Here is an 18,521-nt window from a genome sequence, read left to right on the forward strand (position 1 = left end):
ACTGGAATTTTAATTTGCTAAATTGGAATAAATAAATCTACTCTTTTCTTATAGATAATTAAATATGCTTTAATGGAAATAACTCAATGCTTAAATAAAAACATGTTAAAATTGTGAGCAATTTTTTGATATGCAAACATATACTTTTATGTTATGCTGCTCATCTCCGCAACGCAAGACGCCCGGAAGTGCACTCAATTGTGCACAAGAGTTGAACAGCATAACATCTCTATGGAAACATAAACTTGAAATTTTACATTCAGTTGGGATCTCATTTGCCTTTCAGAAATTACATTCATGTAATCTCAATTGAGCTGACAACAGGTGTAACAATAACAAAACTCTCCGGTTACACGAACAGATAGATGTGATGGGCGCGATGGTAAAATGCATGTGTTGTACAGAGGATAAGTAAAATGGCATAATTTTACATCCTCATGAACTTGATTCCAAAGTTGAACCCTTACAGAAATTGCATCAAGCAACTGAATTCGTGGTTACATCATTAGATTTTTCCTCCCTATTGTGAAGGTCGAGTAATGATTGTTTACCTGTCAGCGAGCAAAAGAGAGAACCCCAATATTCAAGTCCATTTGAATAGAGAAATATGGGACAATACAAACTCTCCCCTGCTTAAAAAGAATGAAGCAAGGCCTACCCTTCTTCATCTTCATTGATATACAAAGACCTATACTTCCTGAAAGATTGAATGATAACAATCGGTACTGATTCAACAGCCATCGTTCCCTATGAGGTTGTGTATCAACATGATGACGACACAACTACTTGCCCCTTGATTCATGTTCAACTGGCTTTTGTTCCTGGATGATGTGTTTTGTACTCTCGTAAACTTACCACTGAGGGAGTATTTAAATGGCACAGAAAACTGCCAGGGAGCAATGGCATTTTAGACTAGCAGAAAAATGATCAACGATCTAAAGTGGCAAGCTCATGATCCCCTCTGGAAGATTTCCTGACATGGAAACTGCAGTGATTTGTCTCTGTGCGAACGTTCTAGGATGAATAGCTCCGGTGGCAGAGACTTCAACTGCATCGGCATGAGTCCTACCATGAAACTTGCCTAATCGATTGACAATGGAAAACCTTTCCAATTCCTGGCATTCCATCTGCATTTCTAATAAGGAGGGGCCAGCCGCCAACCTGAAATATATTTATCAAATGGCAAAAAGACAAACTAAACACATAAATGTCCAGATATATGGAACAGCACACCCTCAACAGAAAGAAAGCTTGAAAAAACAATCTAATGTATAAAAAAATCACACAATCCAGATTAGGTTCAAAGGAGAAAAATCCAGAGGAAACCTTTGGCCTGGTAGAGTGTTGATAGGTAAAAGGATTTTTGATATCAGTGAAAGAGAAAGCATGCTACTTTCCTTTTCTTTAACCAATTTACCAGTTCATTTAGGTTGGTAATAATAAAATTCAATCAGGATCCCAAGATAACAAATTACTCAGAGCTGACTTTTTGTGCTGATCACCAAACCCCCTACACAGGAATCCTACAAGTAAACCAAATTTTAACACCTACAATTAATCATCATTACATATAGGAGATCTTGCTAACTTAGACTCTTGAAGTGAAGGAAATTCTTCATCTGATAAACACACCCACATTCTTGAACAACACTCAATGAAGATGACAAAGACCCAATTACTAGTGTACAGGAAGAAATTTGATGACTTATGCTCTAGACTAATCTTCTTAAGGCTTGATAATTTAACGAAGATGATCTTCAAAATATGCAATAAGTGATCATCTTCAAAAGGCATTGTTGGTAATGATATTCAAGACTTGACATGATCTTTATCGTATATTCAAATTGAAGGTACCATAAGATTCTGAAATTTACCAATGTAAAGATATCAATTGTGAACAATTGCAATGGTAGATAGATTAGGGTTTCAATATCATTCTTGAGAGAGAGAGAGAGAGAGAGAGAGAGAGTAAATCTGATATATAATAATACTTATACAGACAAAAAGATGTTAGAGTAGAGACTGAGTAAAAAAGCACTTATTTATCTTTTTAAGTTACCATAGACGAAGAGACTAATGAAAATGTTGTAGGCAAAAATGAGATTACGATTCAAACATCTACTAGATAGGAAAGATGCAAAGAGACTAATTTTTAGTCATTTTCCTGAGAGAGAGGGAGAAGATATTAGACTAGACTGATTCATGGAAGAGACAAATAATATCAAATATCAATGTTACTCAAACTTGAGCGTGGATGTGGACTTAAGAGAGTGATATTATCGTTTCTAAAAACATTTGCATGGTCAATAGGAGTTTTGAATGTTGACCTAGATTGTCAATGTCAAAGTGTCAGTATCTCACATACGTACTATGGCATAAAAGAAGAGTACCAAGACATAAATGAAAATTTCCAAGTATCAAAGCTGTGTTATTTTAAATCATGCAAGGAAGATGGACAAAAAAAATAAAATATGATGGTGGCACATCTAAGCTTAAGAAAAAAGGGAAAGGAAATACATTTTAAAAAAAGAGCAGCCCAATGCACGAAGCGTTAGCAGGTCCAAGAAAGGGTCATATCACATTGAGTCAATTGTATGGAGCATTACTCTGCATTTTTGCAAGAGGTTGTTTCTATGACTCGAACCTGTGACCTCAAGGTCACATGGCAGCAACTTTATTATTGTGCCAAGGCTCCCAGAAAGGAAATACATTGTAGTTTCAAAATTGCATCATTCTTCTAGAAGAATAGATGGAAGAATGTACACATCATAGAGACGTAGCAGTAGAAAATATAGCCTATTACTTCCAATGAGAATTTGTTCTTGTCAAGGAAATTGGATTTGAATTGAATTAAATCCACATCAGACAACAAATACATGTCCTGTTTTGAGTGTAACTTAAATATCAATGTCATCACAAAAGAGTAGACATAAACAACAAATATAAGCTATGTGTCTGGAAAGATAGTGCATCTAACAACAAAAGGAATCAAGTTTTATACATCTAATTAGTTAACTGCGTTGACTAATGCAATAACTGATATTAAAGAAACATCCTTAGAAAAAGGTATGAGAAATACCACATTTTTACAGAAGCAACTTCTTAAAAAAAAAAATCCAGAGTGGTGAAAAAAAAAATGTTCTGATTGCTTGCATACCACCAATGACATTCTAATCTTAAATCTCACTACTGAACGAACTTGAGCACAAACAAATGTGCCTAGATGGCTTCTTCCACCGTGAAACAACTTTGCACTCACAATCATTGCACATGCAATCAAGTCATATATCTTTCACTAAATATTATTACCAAAAACAATTGCAAATCTAAGTTAATTTTTCCTTCAGAACAGAAATGCCAGGTGTCAAAACAATCAAAAGTTGTAATGGCCGATAATGCACAAAGTTTTGTTGATCACTTGTATATTAACTATTAAGTGTTGCTTAAGTAACAACCATGATTGTTCACATAATAAGTTCTGCAAATTTCAAGAAAAATTTCGATAAGATAGTCAAATATAGTTACAATGAAAATAGAGAACCATGAAAATTAATATTTGTTGCATACCTTGAGAAATCGGATTCCAGTTTCTCAGATCTACCAATGAAATTCTCTGCTAAGTTTGAATAAGCACCATTCCCCACCTTTGAAGTCTTAATGTCAACAAGCATCCTAGAGAGTTGAGAAAAAGAACATCAGAAATGGTAGTTGGTAGTATCAAAAATATCTAGAAATAACATGCATGAAACATGACACGCCAATTAAAAAAATTAAAAGGGTCATGCTATACTTGGAGGTCAGATGGCAACTAAATATCATATATCAAGGTCTTGAAAATTTTAAATTTGGTACTTACATATTTTCATTTTCCACTGGCTCATGTGAACCATTTTTTATGTAAGAAACAAGGCCACATGCATCTGCAAGTACTGATTTAGCAATAACAAAGGGCATACTTTCATAAGCTAAAGCTGCCTCTTCTTTAAGCAATGCTGAAGGTACAGCTGGAACAAGTTGATGCATTAGCTGAGTTGGCATGATAAGCCTTCTTCGCGAGTGAGAAATTAATGGGTCATCTTCTAGAGTTTCAGCATCATCATCTACCTACTCACCAGAAAATTAAAACTACAAAACTGTCTCTAAAAAATAGGAGGGAAATGCAACAAATTGATTAAAAACAAGCCATATTGGTCCGCGAACAAACCTTCTCCATCAATCTTTTGGCAACTGAATTCCATTCCAAGTCTGCCATACTAAATGGGGAAAAATCACTTCTATCAGACTGATGCAAATTAAATCAAGCTACTAAAAAAAATGAAAGTACAGTATAAAGTACTACTAAAAAAACACCTGGTGTTTTCCAAACTTTGTGAACACTCAGTGACAATCTTATACCAAGGCAGATCTGCTGTCACACTTTTGCGTTTCTTATGTCTTAAAATTGTAGATTGGTCAATGGTGTTGGGTAGCAATAAGGGAGATGACTCATTTGGTGATATCTTGGTGGATAATATACCTTGCTCATAGCCACCAGCCTGAGTGCTCTCACATCTTTGATCAATTACAGTACTGTCCTCCATCCTTGCAGGAACTTCTTGAACATACTGGTGCATGGAAAATTTTCCACTCCTTTGAGCATCATATAGAGGAACCATTCTACCATTTTGGTAGGCTGCATTATGCTCAACCCAGGAAGACATCTGAGGCCTACTCTGTGTGCACTCAGTACCTCCCAAAGCAGTAGACATGGAACTTGTACTAAGGGGATGCATATGAGTTTGGAGGATGCCCTGTCCTGCTGATGATGTGGTAGGGATTTTTTCTTCATTGTCATTTGCAGCAAATCTTAACATTTTGGCATCTGATGAAAGTGAAACCTGAGGTGCTCCAACTTTAACATCAGGATATTTAGAGTTAGAATTCTGCTCGTGATCAAATCTCTGATTCACATTCAAGTTCATCTGTGGAGTATTGGAACCAAAAGGCGCTCCACTCAGCATATTTCCTGTTAACTTGTTTATATCAGAGTCAGAAGCCTTCATGGTCTGCATTTGATGAAGTAAGGAATAGTTTTGCTGTTGATGATCTGAAGATTTTGACAAGCCCCCAAGGATGCCAATGACACTGCTAGAAGATATATCGGTTGTTATAGGAGAATGCAAGTCCCTCGAATTAACAGCTGGACCCAATTCATGATTGCCCTTGTTAACATTATGCTGATGCAGATGGACCAGGGAGGAAACTGGAAAGCTAGAGCCTCTACCAAAAGCTGGCATTGGCACCACTTCTTCACCCTGGAACATGTTTTTTGCATTAGAAACATCCATCGTCTCTGCAAGTAGATTTGAGGACCTGACTTGAGCTGGATTTTCATCTTTCTGTGAATTAGAACTAATGCCAGCTTCGGGGGCACCTTCTTCCTTGTTGATTTGACTGCCTGTCTTTGGCATACCCCATGAACTTCTCTCTCTTCCATGATTTATTAAGGACTGAAGTACATTAGGAGTGAGTAGAGGGTTGACACCAGCTTGACGTTGTTGAACTGATATATTTGTCCACACATTGTGCAACATCTTTGAGATGCCATCTTGCTGAGACATACCTGATGCAGAAGAATGAGAAACTGATTTTGTGTCTGTAGCAGGTAGCTGATGTCCAGGATTCTTAATTTGAGAAAATCCTGCAACTGTTGGTTTTGTGTGGTCTCCTCTTCCAGAGAAAAATTGTGAACTACCTGATCCATGATTTTCAGCATGGGAAGCAACTCCTGAAGTGGAGAATCTACTATTCAAAGTAGGCAAGGATGTCTCAACAGATTGGCTTGCTACAGCCCCATCAGTAAAATCATGTGTAGGATTCACAAGTGAAGAACTTTTAGCAGGTGTGCCTACATTAGCTTGGCTTGTGTTGGAAATCTGATCTTCTTGATGTTGTTCTAGGTGATATTTTGCACCAGAATGGTCTTGTCGTTGAAGTCCCAACCGCTGCTCATGTAATTGCTTTTGAACCAAAGGAAAATCAGGAGCAGTTGCCGCTGATGAATTGAGATGCCTATGTGCTTCCATGTGTTTGTTCTGTTGGTGACCAGGTGGGTTGGATATCTTATCCCAATTCTGTGTTTCAGATGATTCATGAAGGAGAGCTAAAGGTCGGGCTAAAGAAGCATAATTTGATTGTGCTTGATCCTGATAGCTTGCCTCTCCTTGATGGCTTGATTGGGCGATCATAGGATCATTTAAGAGGTTGTGAGAAATTGGGCTTTTGATTGATAGTAATTGTGGAGATGGAGGAGCTAACTGCAATCCAAATCCTCTTGAGATAGAAGACAAATCAACATGAGGTTGGGCAGCAGAAACATCATCAGCAACTTGGGCAGATCTATCAGACGAATTCATAGAATTCACATCTCTTGATCGGTCAACCTTATGAAGAAGCTCAAGCATATTGCTGCCATCAATTAAATAATTCTTGAGGATTAGAAAGATCCTGATGTTTAGTCCATAACGGCAACCAAAATAGGATATAAAGAACGCAAAGTAAATAGAATGAAAAGAAAATTGCAAAAATTCAGATTTAATATTAGGTGTTCTGGTAGTGAGAACTAAATAAAAGAAGTACAACGACAACAACCAAACCTTATCCCACTAGGTGAGGTTGGTAGTATGAATCCTTTTATGCCATTGAGCTCTATCTCATACTATATCATCATCTATACTTAAATAAATTTTATCTTGTTTTATTGTTGCTAACTAAATTGTTTTGGTCTTCTTCTTCCTCGTTGGATATGTGTGTTTATCATAGTTTCACATCGCTTAACTAGAACATTTATTGATCATCTAGGTACATGTTTATACCATCTTAAACGTGTCTCTCGGAGTTTTTCCTCAATAGATGCAACTCCGACTTTATCTCTAATGCTCTCATTTCTTATTCTGTCCATCCTCGTATGTCCACATATCCACCTTAACATCCTCATCTCTGCAACTCTTATCTTCTGCTCATGCACTCGAGTCAAAGCCCAACATTCAGTTCCATATAACATAGCAGGTCTAACTACGATTTTGTAAAACTTTCCTTTAAATTTTAGAAATATTTTACGATCACATAAGACACCCAACGCTCTCTTCTATTTCAATTATCTTGTTTGTATTCTATATAAGACATTTCTCTCAATCCCTTCATAGTTATGCAAAAATGATCATAAATATTTAAAGCGCTCGGTTCCAGGCAACTTATCATCTCCTATTTTAACAATTATCTCATTACGTCTAATATTGTTAAATTTAAATTTCATATATTATGTTTTTATTCTACTAAGCCTAAAACGTTTCCATTATAATATTTTCTACCAAGATTCTAGTTTAGCATTTACTCCTTCACATGTTTCATCTTCCAAAATAATATTATCTACAAACAGCATACACCACGGTACCGTGTTTTGAATGTGTGTAGTGAGTTCGTCCATAATTAGGATAAAAAGATAGCGACTTAGAGCTGATCATTGATGTAACCCTATCTTTATTAGAAATGATTCAGTTATTCCGCATGAAGTCTTTACTTTGGTCATTACATTTTCATATATATCCTTAATTAGTTCAATATATGTTACGTTAACCCCTCTTTTTTCTAAATTTTTCCGTATAATTTCTCTTGAGATTCTATCATAAGATTTTTTTACGTCAATGAATACCATGTGTAGATCTTATTTTTGCTCCCGATATTTTTCAATTAATTGTCTAAGAAGATGTATAGCTTCTATTGTCGACCTTCCAAGCATGAACCCAAATTGATTTTCGGTCAATGTGGTCCCCTTCCTTAATCTTTTTTTCTATTACTTTTTATCAAAGTTTCATGGTATGACTCATTAGTTTAATACCCCTATAGTTTACACAATTTTGTACGTCTCCCTTATTCTTATATAAGGAAACTAGAATACTTACCCACCATTGATTAGGTATTTTTTTCATTTTCAATATCATATTAAATAATTTTGTAATTCATTCAATACCTTATCTCCTTATGCACTTCCATACTTCTATCGGAATATCATCTGATCCAACGGCTTTTCCATTGTGCATCTCATTTAAAACTTGTTCTACTCCTAAAGTTTGAATTCTACGATAAAAATTTAAATTTCTATACTCATTTGATCTACTTAAATTATCTAAGTTAAGTTGGTTACCTAAACATTCATTAAAAAGTTGATGAAAATACATCTTCCCTCCTTTATTTCTCCATCGTTTACTAGTACTCTATAACATTCATCTTTAATACATTTTACTTAGATAAGATCTCTTGTCTGCCTTTTTCTCACTTTAGTTATTCTATAAATATCTCGTTCCACTTCTTTTGTATCCAATTTTTAATATAATTGTTCAAAAATTTTATTTTTTGCTTCATTCACTACTTTCTTAGCCTCTTTCTTGCCTATTGTATATTTTTTAAAATTTTCCTTGTACTTACAAATATATAATTTGTTATAAGCTGTTCGTTTTTTCCTTCACTTTCTCTTGTACTTTTTCATTCCACCATACAAATTCCTTATTTAGTAGTGCATGTTCCTTTGACTCATTGAGTACACTCTTAGCTACTATTTTTAACTTTAATACCATCATCTTATCCTGTGTCATATTAGAATCACTATATATTTTACCTAATACTTGTACTCCTACCTTCTCCTTAAATATATTTTGCTTCCTATCCTTTAATTTCCATCACTTAATTCTAGGAGTCGTATATATTTTCTTTCTATTAATATTATGCTTGAGGTATATATCCAACACTATTAATTTATGTTGGATAGTTAAACTTTCTCCAAGGATAACCTTACAATCTTTATAAATCTTTCTATAATTCTTCCTAACCATAAGAAAGTCAATTTGCGATTTATTATCACTTTTGAGCGTGACTAAGTGTTCTTTTCTTTTCTTAAAAAATAGATTAGCTAATATAAGGTCATATGCTATTGTAAAATCTAATATAATTTTCTCATCTTCATTTCTCATTCCAAACCCAAAACCCCCATGTACCCTCTCATATTCCTCATTTTTCACTCCGACATGTTCATTTAGATCACCTCCTATTAAAATCATTTCATTTGGCGGAATGTTTTATAATACTTCATAAGTCGTCCCAAAATATTGATGTGATAGCTTCATCTAATTCCGCATATACACTAATTAGGTTCATAGTTTTTTTGTCACTACTATCTTAAGAGTTATAATTCGATCCCCTTTTCTAACTACTCATATAACTTCATCCTTTAACGAACTATCTATAATAATACCCACTTCATTTCGTTCTTTACTCTTTCCTGTGTACCATAACTTAAAACCTGAGTTCTCTATCATCTTTGCCTTCTCGCCTACCCATTTTATCTCTTGTACATACAAAATACTAATTTTTCTCTTAATCATCGTATGTACTACCTCCATTGATTTATCAATTAGGGTTCCTATGTTTCATGTTCCAAATCTTAGACTATTAGTTTTTCTATCATATTTGTTCTTATCTATCCTATAATATGAGAACTCTTACCTATTTAACACTACACCCCAGTTCTCATGGAGATATAGTTACAATCGGACCTGCAATGCGAATTCTTGCATATTTAGCACTATACCTGAGTTCTGGAGATATAGTAATCCTTGCCGAGACATTACAGTCGGATCTTACAACGCGTTCATTTTGAGAAACAACCTAACATTAGCACAATAGTTTAATGGATATATTTATTGAACATTTGTCATAGTTTTAACGCTAACTAGCAACCTAACGCTACCCTCCTCCTTTATCCGGGCTTAGGACTGGCCATGGCTAGTTCGTCGTGGTCGGAGTTTTTGAAAAAAACAAAAACAAGAAGTGATAAAAAAATGGTTTCTTAAGTTCTAACATCATCCTAGAAATTATTGACACACAATAGTACAGAATAAAGCTTGACCAGCCTACCCAACTGTACCATTAGGTATGGGAAGTATGCATTGATGACTATTTAGACAGGCCATGCCGAGTACATAGGAATGTGTGGAACACGTGTCATGCACCATTCAGGTATTGGCATCCAGTGCCACAGCAGAGACCCACTGCGCAAGGATCTCGATAACATAGCGGGGTTAAAGATATGCTTATAAAAAAAAAAAATCATACCTTGCTTGAGAAATTGTCTCATTCTGTGCATATTGAGCAGTTGATCCGTTAAAAAAACTGCTAGAAGAACAGATAGATATTGCATGTTTAGACAGATCCTCTGCTTCCACTACAATCTTCTGCTGGTTACCAAAAGTTAATTATATTAACAGGAAACAGAAGTTAAATATCTCAAATCTAAACCTCAGAGAAAGATTAAGAAGAGGAAAGGAAGAGTAGAAATTGAAATGGTTCCAGGACTGATTACATTACCTCAGTAGCATTCATAGGATTGTTGCACACAGCATGACCAGCAAAATGTGACCTTCCCCTGAATGATTCATCTATATTTGATCTATTGAAAATTGAGTTGGAGAAGCCCTGCATGTTTAGTTGGTGATTGATTTCTGAAGTAGGTTCTGCATTATTCTTCAAATTTGCTAGTGAATTATGAACCATATTAGGTCCCACAGTATGTTGACCATGCTGAACAGTGTTCAGGCCACCACTTACAACAATATCTTTCAATGCATCACCAACATAACCTTTTCCTGAAAGAGCTTCCATGGAATCTTTTTCTTTCTCAACAATATGACCCAGCCTTTCAGCTCCAGGAATTCTTGACAACTCCCAACTTTGCAATTTTGGATTTGGCTGATTCTGGTTTTCTCTGGCATCTTTGTCAACTCCAAAATTCCCACGTGCATTGGGGGCAAACTTTCTCCCAAAAACAGATTTCTGTTCATTAGTAGTCTGTTGAGGCATGTTCTGGTTCAATTTTAAGGGATTTGGGTTCCCGACAGACCCTGAATCACCTGCTAAGTAATCTCCAGATTGCATCTTAGGGCTAGAAATACCTGATTTGACTGCTTGTGCTCCAGCACTCCGGTTAACATGATTGCCATGGATCTCATGATAATCTGAAGTACTGTCACCTCTAGATGCCATTGCATGACTAGCACTCCGACCACCTAAGTTGTTGACAGGCTTAGTAGGAGCGTTGGACAAGTGCAAATTCTTATGGCCAGTCCAGCCACTTCCATTGTCTTGTGGTTTTAACTGAGTGTTCCTGGACCTATTCTGGCACTGCTCAAAGATCTGCCCAGATCTCATTTCACTAGATATAGGAAGTTTAGCTTTAACATCACCTTCTACTGGTTTGGTTTGATTCTGACTATTTGTAAATTCTTTGCCATTGGTTCGTAGCAAGGATGACATTGAAGGTACATGGGATGCGTCAATCAGTGGCATATTGTTTTCTTCGTGAGCAGACTTCAGAAGAAGACTCTTATTACCAATAATGGAGGAGGAGCTTGTTGTTGCATTTGGGCCACTTAATAAAGAAAAAGGTTGTGCAGTCAAAGAAGCTTGATTCTTTATGTTGTTGCCAACCCATGCAGTTGGTTGTTTCCCATTGTCATTTGTGACACACGAAGGTGTTCTTACAGGTTCTGTGTTCTGAGAACTCAAGCCACTCCACTCTTCCTGAACCCCTTTGTCACTAGTGGAAGCTTGAACAGCCTCTTGCATAAGAGCACTCCAGCTCCCACTATGGACAGAAGGCAATGTGCCATAGTGATCAATCTCTAGAGAATGGCCGTGCATCTCTCCACCAATGCCAGATGTAAGGCACCCAGCAAATGAACCCCAATTATCATCTTCATCTGTGCCAAACAAGAGCTTCTGCTCGATAGGATCTAGACCAGCTGCATCTCTACAATTTCCTATATCTGATAGTTGCTTTCCATGTAAATTACCTGATGTATCATCTTGTTCTTGCCTGGGCTGGAAATCCCTAAACTGATCATGGAATTGCAGATTGCTAGCTTCAAGAAAGTTTCCAGCTGTGACATCATTACCAAGAACTTGCATTGGAGGGTTGCCGAATGTATTTCTGCCTTGGAGATTCTGTAAAAACAAAATCTTGTCCTCTGAACAATTTTGACCACCTGATTGCTGATCATTTGTAGTAGCAAATGGGTATGATGATTTCACTGCAAGGGTTGCATCTGGTCCAGCCACCAAATTGTTGAAATTACTGGATATTCCTAAGAAGTGGGGGTATTGCTCTACTGTGCCAGTGCCTGAAATAGGCATACCATGAATAAATTGATCATTTTGAGGCGTAAATCCCATAGATAGCATTCCTCGATTGTGATCATTCAGCATAAAACTACCATTAGCAAGGTTCTGTAAAGAAGTTGGGTAACTTGAGTGTGCCAAATTCATGCTGCCAGGAATAAACATCTGAGAGTTAATGGGTAAGTTGGAGACATCCCCAACAAAATTATTTGGCCACATATAGTTGTGTGCATCATTAATAGGCATGTCATTTGATGTTGCAGCTAATTGATTTCCTGTTGCAGGTTTTCCTAAAACAGACAATTGGCTATGCGGAATCAGCTGTCTTTTCTCCTGATCTAGCTGCCGAAGTTGCTGCTGTCTTCGTTCCTCTTGGAACTTCTTGCACAACAATTGTTGTTGTTGCCACAGTTGCATAATGCTAAGAGATGGTATCTTGGATTATAAAGTGTCACTTTAAGGCGGTTAACTCCTAAGAACCACTGACTTATCACCAAGAAACTGCTAGCAGTCCAGAACCAAGTGCTTCTAAAATATCAATGGGATTGCACTGCTATTGTCGAAACTCTTAAAGACAGCAAAACATCAATTCCATTCAAGAAAATCTTTGAATACTTTCGTCACACTCCACAGATCTCAAAAGTAAAATATATTAAGCATAAAAATTCTTCCAGAAATTTAAACAACAGTGCCTTGTGATCATGGACCCTCCGTTGTTTTACAAATCTGCTTAAAATCAAAGACGTGTGGAGATGTTAGCACAAAGTTGATAGCAATATTTACAAATTTTGAGAATGAACTGCTAAATCCTCCAAACATTATGTGCTCTCAATGAAACGACCAGAAAGTGAATATTTGGCACACAATTCTAGAGGACACACCTAGAAATGAGTAATTGATGCATCAGATTCAGATTCTTAGCATTGAGTTAAAATATTTAACTGTCCAATATCCTATATAATCACCGAAACTTCCCACTACATATCATAATAACACAGACAAGTTTCTTCCTCAAAACATAGGCATCATGGATCTTCTCCAAAACTTCAATGCAAAAGCATTCATCCTACCTTCTCCAAAACTTCAACACAAGAACAACATTCATCCTGCAAAATCAGGATTACAATTTGTATAATTATTGTTTCCTTGAGGAACAAAGACAACTTTCCAACATGATGATAAGTTTCCACCAAAAGCTTTCCATGCAGCAGAAACTGATATTAACATATTCAGTCAAAATCAATACAAGGACAGGGGACTCAGATAGAATCAACAATTAAAAGAAGAAGAACGAATTTTGTGAAACAGGTGTTTCTCTTATTTATAAATAAAGTTTGTGTTTAAACTATTAAAAGTGCCAAAACACTATACAATAAGATACCACCAAACAGAACTTTCAAAGCACTGACAACTTGCTTTTGTGATTTTTAATTATGTCCAAGCAACATTAGAGTCAAAAGCTCTCTTAGGGTATAAGAGTATATACATGCCATTCAAATTCGATAAGTCTTCGACTAAAATGATATATTTCGAATGAAGTCGATCGACCAGACAACATTAGCAGCATAAGTGAAGTTGAGTATGAGTGTCACTGAAACATGTGGATGGTGAGAGTGACGGGAAGCACAAAAAAAAAGATACAATGTGACTGATATATATCCGTCATAGGTGCATCATACTGCTATTCAGGGATCAAGTGGAATGGGTTCAAGAAATCCTTTTACCTATACATTAGAGAGTTAGCACAATTTTTCTGTTTGTTCACTGACATGATAAAAGATCAGCTTCCTTTTATACAAATAATTCACACTAGAGAAGAACGGAATAAATAAGCTTTAGGATGCAACAAAGAGTAAATAGGGTAAGTAAAAAAATTAAATTTATGAGCCAGATCCAAATTTGTCACAACTTTAATCTCAAAGGAAAAAATTTAATATTTTTTAGCTTCAAATAGGCAAAATAGTCCAAAAAAGCAAGTAGAGAACAAAATCCTTAGTTGCAATAGAAGAAAGAAATTAGAGTCCTATATCAATGACATCAGAAGGAGCAAAACATTCAAAAAGCCCTGCTACAGCCGTGGAGCAGCAACACCACAGACCCAAATCCCAGCATTTCAACGAAGTCCCAACTCCAACGCAAAGGAAAGGTAACCCAGTTAACATATCCTTCCCAAGCCAAATCGGGTGCAAGCGAGTAGAAATGCAGCGCTCAACCGGCAAAACCAAGAAGAAACAGCACAGAGAAACCCAAGGGAAGGAGAATCAGGCACCTGCGTAGCGCACGGACGCAGATCAACGGATCTATCCGGGTTGTGGAGCAAGGTAAGGCGGCACGGATCGGAAATAATGACAAACTCGATCGTCCTTGAGCTAGGGTTAGGGTTCCTGAACAGCTGCCTAAGGAGCTTAGGGTTAGCGTTCCACGATCAACAGCAGCGCCACGACCCTGGACTTCGTGCGCTCGCTCTCACTCCCACCATTGCTCCGCGAGAGATAAGAAAGAGGAGAGAGAAGGGGGATGTTATTGTGAATTTTCCAACGAAGGGGCGAGAGGAAGAAGACACCGGCTCGGTGACGAAGCAAGTGCTTCGGACGACGAACCGTGCGGTTCGGCTGCCGAGCCCGAAGCAGAAACCCTTGGGCTTGTAAGCTGAAAAGGTTACGGCGCATCGCTGCCATTGGATTGTCGGCAAAGGTTTTAACTGCCGATCCGGTCCGTCCGATGGGAGATTTAATGAGTGAGATTGGCGGGAATTTAATTTAGGATTGTTTGTTTTTATCCTCGAGTAATTTTTTTTTTTTTTAGAAGACGAAGTGGAGGGCGAGCGGCATGATGATGAGTCCGTACAAATTAGTTATGACAGTTGGGCTGCGTGGATGGCGATGAGATTTTAGTTTCCCTTGGTATTTATCCAAGAAATGGGTGGATCAAATTTTAGGATATAATTTATTAAGAATAATAAATAAATATGCCTTTTAAAGAAAAAATAAAGGCTCATGATTTTAGCAGTACATTGATTACTAAAAATTATATTAATAATATTAGTATAATTTTATAATAATCTTTTATCAATTCATATGAATTCTGTGTTTTTTGCTTATCCAAAAATCAAAAACCAGACAAATTTTCTCACTTACTAATGAATGAACACAAGAAAAGTAGTTTCCCTTTTGGAAGTGATACAAATTTAATGTCTTCCATTGTTGGGAACATGCCAACATGCATAGACTCAAAATATATAATTTGCCAATGAACTTTGCAGACATTTACTGCATGTTCTTGTGGGATACCTCAAAGCGCAGCACACCACAAAAAAACTTATGATCATGATTTAATTTGATGGCGTGCATGCAGTTCACAAGGCAAAAAGATCCTTCTTGTCCTTTCCAATATGGAGCCAAAAAGAGATACTAATAGTCTAACACTGCAAGGATTAACTGTGCTTTAGGAAATTAGATATCCACTCACCCCTTTTAGATCCTATTGCCTTGGAAAAGGAAATGAGATGGAGTATGATTCATAAAACAAGTGGTGATTGGACCACTTGCAAGCAATCCAACCATGCATGCACTTCTATCTCATCACTGCTTAAACTTGATTATTATTATTTTTCCCCCCTTTTTAAGTTCTAAAAGTGACTGAGTTGACTTCCCTCTTTTGTCTTGTGCAAATGAGATGGTCCCCTAAAGGTTGACATCTCCGAATGATAAGGATTATCTTGGTAGGGTTAACATAAACTGACAAGGATATATATAAGTACATACAAGTGAATGGAAAGTGATTGGCAGATCATGAGAGATGCTTTATTTCATTATCATAAAGAAATTGTACATATCTTTCACTTCAAGACTTCCAAACTCATACTATTTCCACACACGCTAAGTGTTGGCGACTCAGAGCTTCCAGCCCCATTTACAGCAGCGAGCACTGCACTGAAATCTGACAAATTGTTTCTGCACAAAAAAAAAGTCACAAAGAGACGCCTAGTAACAAGACAAGAAAAGCCTAAACAGAACTCCCCATATCTGAAAGCGGATCTATCTCATTGTTTATACTGTGAATGGGTCCAAAATTGTGGCAAAGTATCTGACAGGAGAACTAGAAGCAATGGCCACATTTGCTTGACAGAAGCCACTGCATGCATCCAATATTTAATGCATGCATGCGTTCTTCCGTCGTCATCACATCTCGGTGGAAGGTTCTTGTGTACCTTAAAAAGGCACAGCGCGACAAGAAGGGTGATTTGGCATTGATATTGTCAGTGCTAAAAGGCAAAAGAGGCTTGTCCTTTAGTATTCTATATGGAGCCAAAAGAGAGATACTGCAGGGATAAATGCCATTCAGGCATCCACTGAACTAGTCGACTCCTGTTTTGTGTTGGAAAAGGGTGGAATGATAGGAGTTTAATTGGCTCCAAACATATGGGAGAGTGTGCTATTTTAATGAGCAAATATTAAATTGGGAAGAAAGTGTTGCAGGTTGACAGACAGATGCCAATTGGCAATATCCTGAGGTGATGCATTTGGCTCACTGCCCTTTTTTTTTTAATTCTCCTTTCCCATCATTGAGTTCAATCAGTGGAAGGAATTGAGTTGGTACATGACTGACTTTCAGTCTCTTTTGGATACCAGTAAAGAGAATGAAACTAAAGAAGGTAATTTCCTTCAAATCCAATGGAGAATTTAATATCCTATCCGAATAGAAAGGATAGGAAGGAGCTATCATTATTTGACCGAATATTCAATTATATATATATAATATTTTTTAAAATGATGTTAATTCTAATATATTTTTATTGAATGATAATAATTGGATAGAAATAAGAAAATTTATTATTATAAAAGATATTGATCCTTTAATAAGTATGAGTATGGAAGTGAATATCTGATTCTGATAAATATGAAGACGGATGATATAAAATTAGATTCGAATTTAACTCATTGTCATCTCTAAATGACACTGCTAAATGACCGATGGATAAATTTATTTTCCTCATTAATTTTTTTAATTAAATATGCTCTTAAAATCTTGTTTTGCTCCGCCGAATGAAAAGAGAACCAAAAAGAAATGTAAATAGCGAGAAAAAAAAATGCATAACTTAATATTTTAATCCTTCACTAATAGAATATCCCAACTGACACTTTTTAATCCATATTCCCTTGAATTAATTGGATCGAATATAATCAAAGGTTCTTTGTAAAATTTTATATGATAAAACCCATAAAACCGTTAAAGTTTTAATTGTTTTTGTTGTAAAATCTCACAAAACATATTCAAATCAAATAGATCAAATTTGGGTTGAACACAAATAACTTTTTTTAGTTAATTTGGCTGGCAATTAAGAACAAATATGTAAATTTTAATCAAACCAAATGTTTTAATTGAAACAGTGACACAAAACCTCATTTGGGTTATATTTAACTAAATATAGAAACGAGGCTTTTGGAATCTAGGCCCAACAACATGAGGCCCGCATAAAAGAGGCCCAACAACATGAGGCCCGCATAAAAGAGGCCCAACAAAATGAGGCCTCTTCAGATCAAGTTTTCAATTTATGGGAATGGATGTTTTCAACACTCTGTCATATTCACTGCTCTAAGAATGAGAAAAAAAAAATACCGGTAAGCAAACTAAGGAGAAGACCATTTACCTCTAAGTTTAGTCGAACTAAGTACAGAAGAATAAAAAAATAATTAAAAAAAAAACAAAATGAGAAAAGAATCAAGTGGCATAGTGATTACATCTCCAACTTGGCAGCCTCCATAAGGTTATTCTTTAGCCCCTATTTATTCGAAATCGAATCATACTGGTTTGACCGAGATTCTATGTAAATGATATGGTTGTGAGGGATCACTTTGTGTGGTCTCTGCTTGACAATTTGATCTGGATCAATATAAGAGTATAATTTTCATGGGATCATAATTTTAAATTTAGGATTCCGAATTAAGTTCTATCCATATTCACACATATAAAATTTAAAGATCTACGTTTATTATAGAAAACTCGTGACTTCTAAGTTTCAAATCCAAAAAATACCATTTAGAATCTTTTCGGAGGATCTGTAATTTCTATTTTATGGTATTTTTGATATGTTAGTTATTTTATGGGTTATGGATTGTCTATGATCCTATCCGAAAGTTGAGAAAACGGTTGGCTGGGCACGCGGCTCTACGGTTGACTGGAAGAAGACTCCATGCGATCTTGGAAAACCAAGAGCGTTAGTGCCGGGATAGGGAAGGGGTCCTCGGCGTTAACCCTCCAACGTTCAAGTCAGTTCTCGGTTCAGTGGAGAAGAATAGTAGAAATGAACAGTA

The 18,521-nt window shown here is 36.3% G+C and overlaps 1 protein-coding gene across 3 annotated transcripts; it reads right to left on the reverse strand.

Annotated features, from left to right (window-relative positions):
- Positions 1-410: 410 nt before the first annotated feature.
- Positions 411-14,743, reverse strand: LOC122005372. 3 transcript variants are annotated; one of them, XM_042560397.1, is made up of 9 exons: positions 14,477-14,743; positions 13,278-13,313; positions 10,399-12,933; positions 10,147-10,268; positions 4,351-6,447; positions 4,205-4,253; positions 3,857-4,104; positions 3,568-3,672; positions 411-1,161 (listed from the first exon to the last, which is right to left on the reverse strand). In XM_042560397.1, exons 3-9 carry the CDS (start codon positions 12,622-12,624, stop codon positions 936-938), a joined length of 5,073 nt encoding a protein of 1,690 aa, XP_042416331.1. In that variant the 5' UTR covers positions 12,625-12,933; positions 13,278-13,313; positions 14,477-14,743; the 3' UTR covers positions 411-935. The 3 variants fall into 3 exon arrangements, with proteins under 3 accessions (XP_042416331.1, XP_042416332.1, XP_042416330.1); XM_042560398.1 differs by lacking the exon at positions 13,278-13,313 and having other exon boundaries at positions 10,147-10,265; XM_042560396.1 differs by lacking the exon at positions 13,278-13,313.
- Positions 14,744-18,521: the final 3,778 nt, after the last annotated feature.

This window comes from Zingiber officinale, chromosome 7B (assembly GCF_018446385.1).
Source record: "Zingiber officinale cultivar Zhangliang chromosome 7B, Zo_v1.1, whole genome shotgun sequence".
Classification (NCBI taxonomy): domain Eukaryota; kingdom Viridiplantae; phylum Streptophyta; class Magnoliopsida; order Zingiberales; family Zingiberaceae; genus Zingiber; species Zingiber officinale.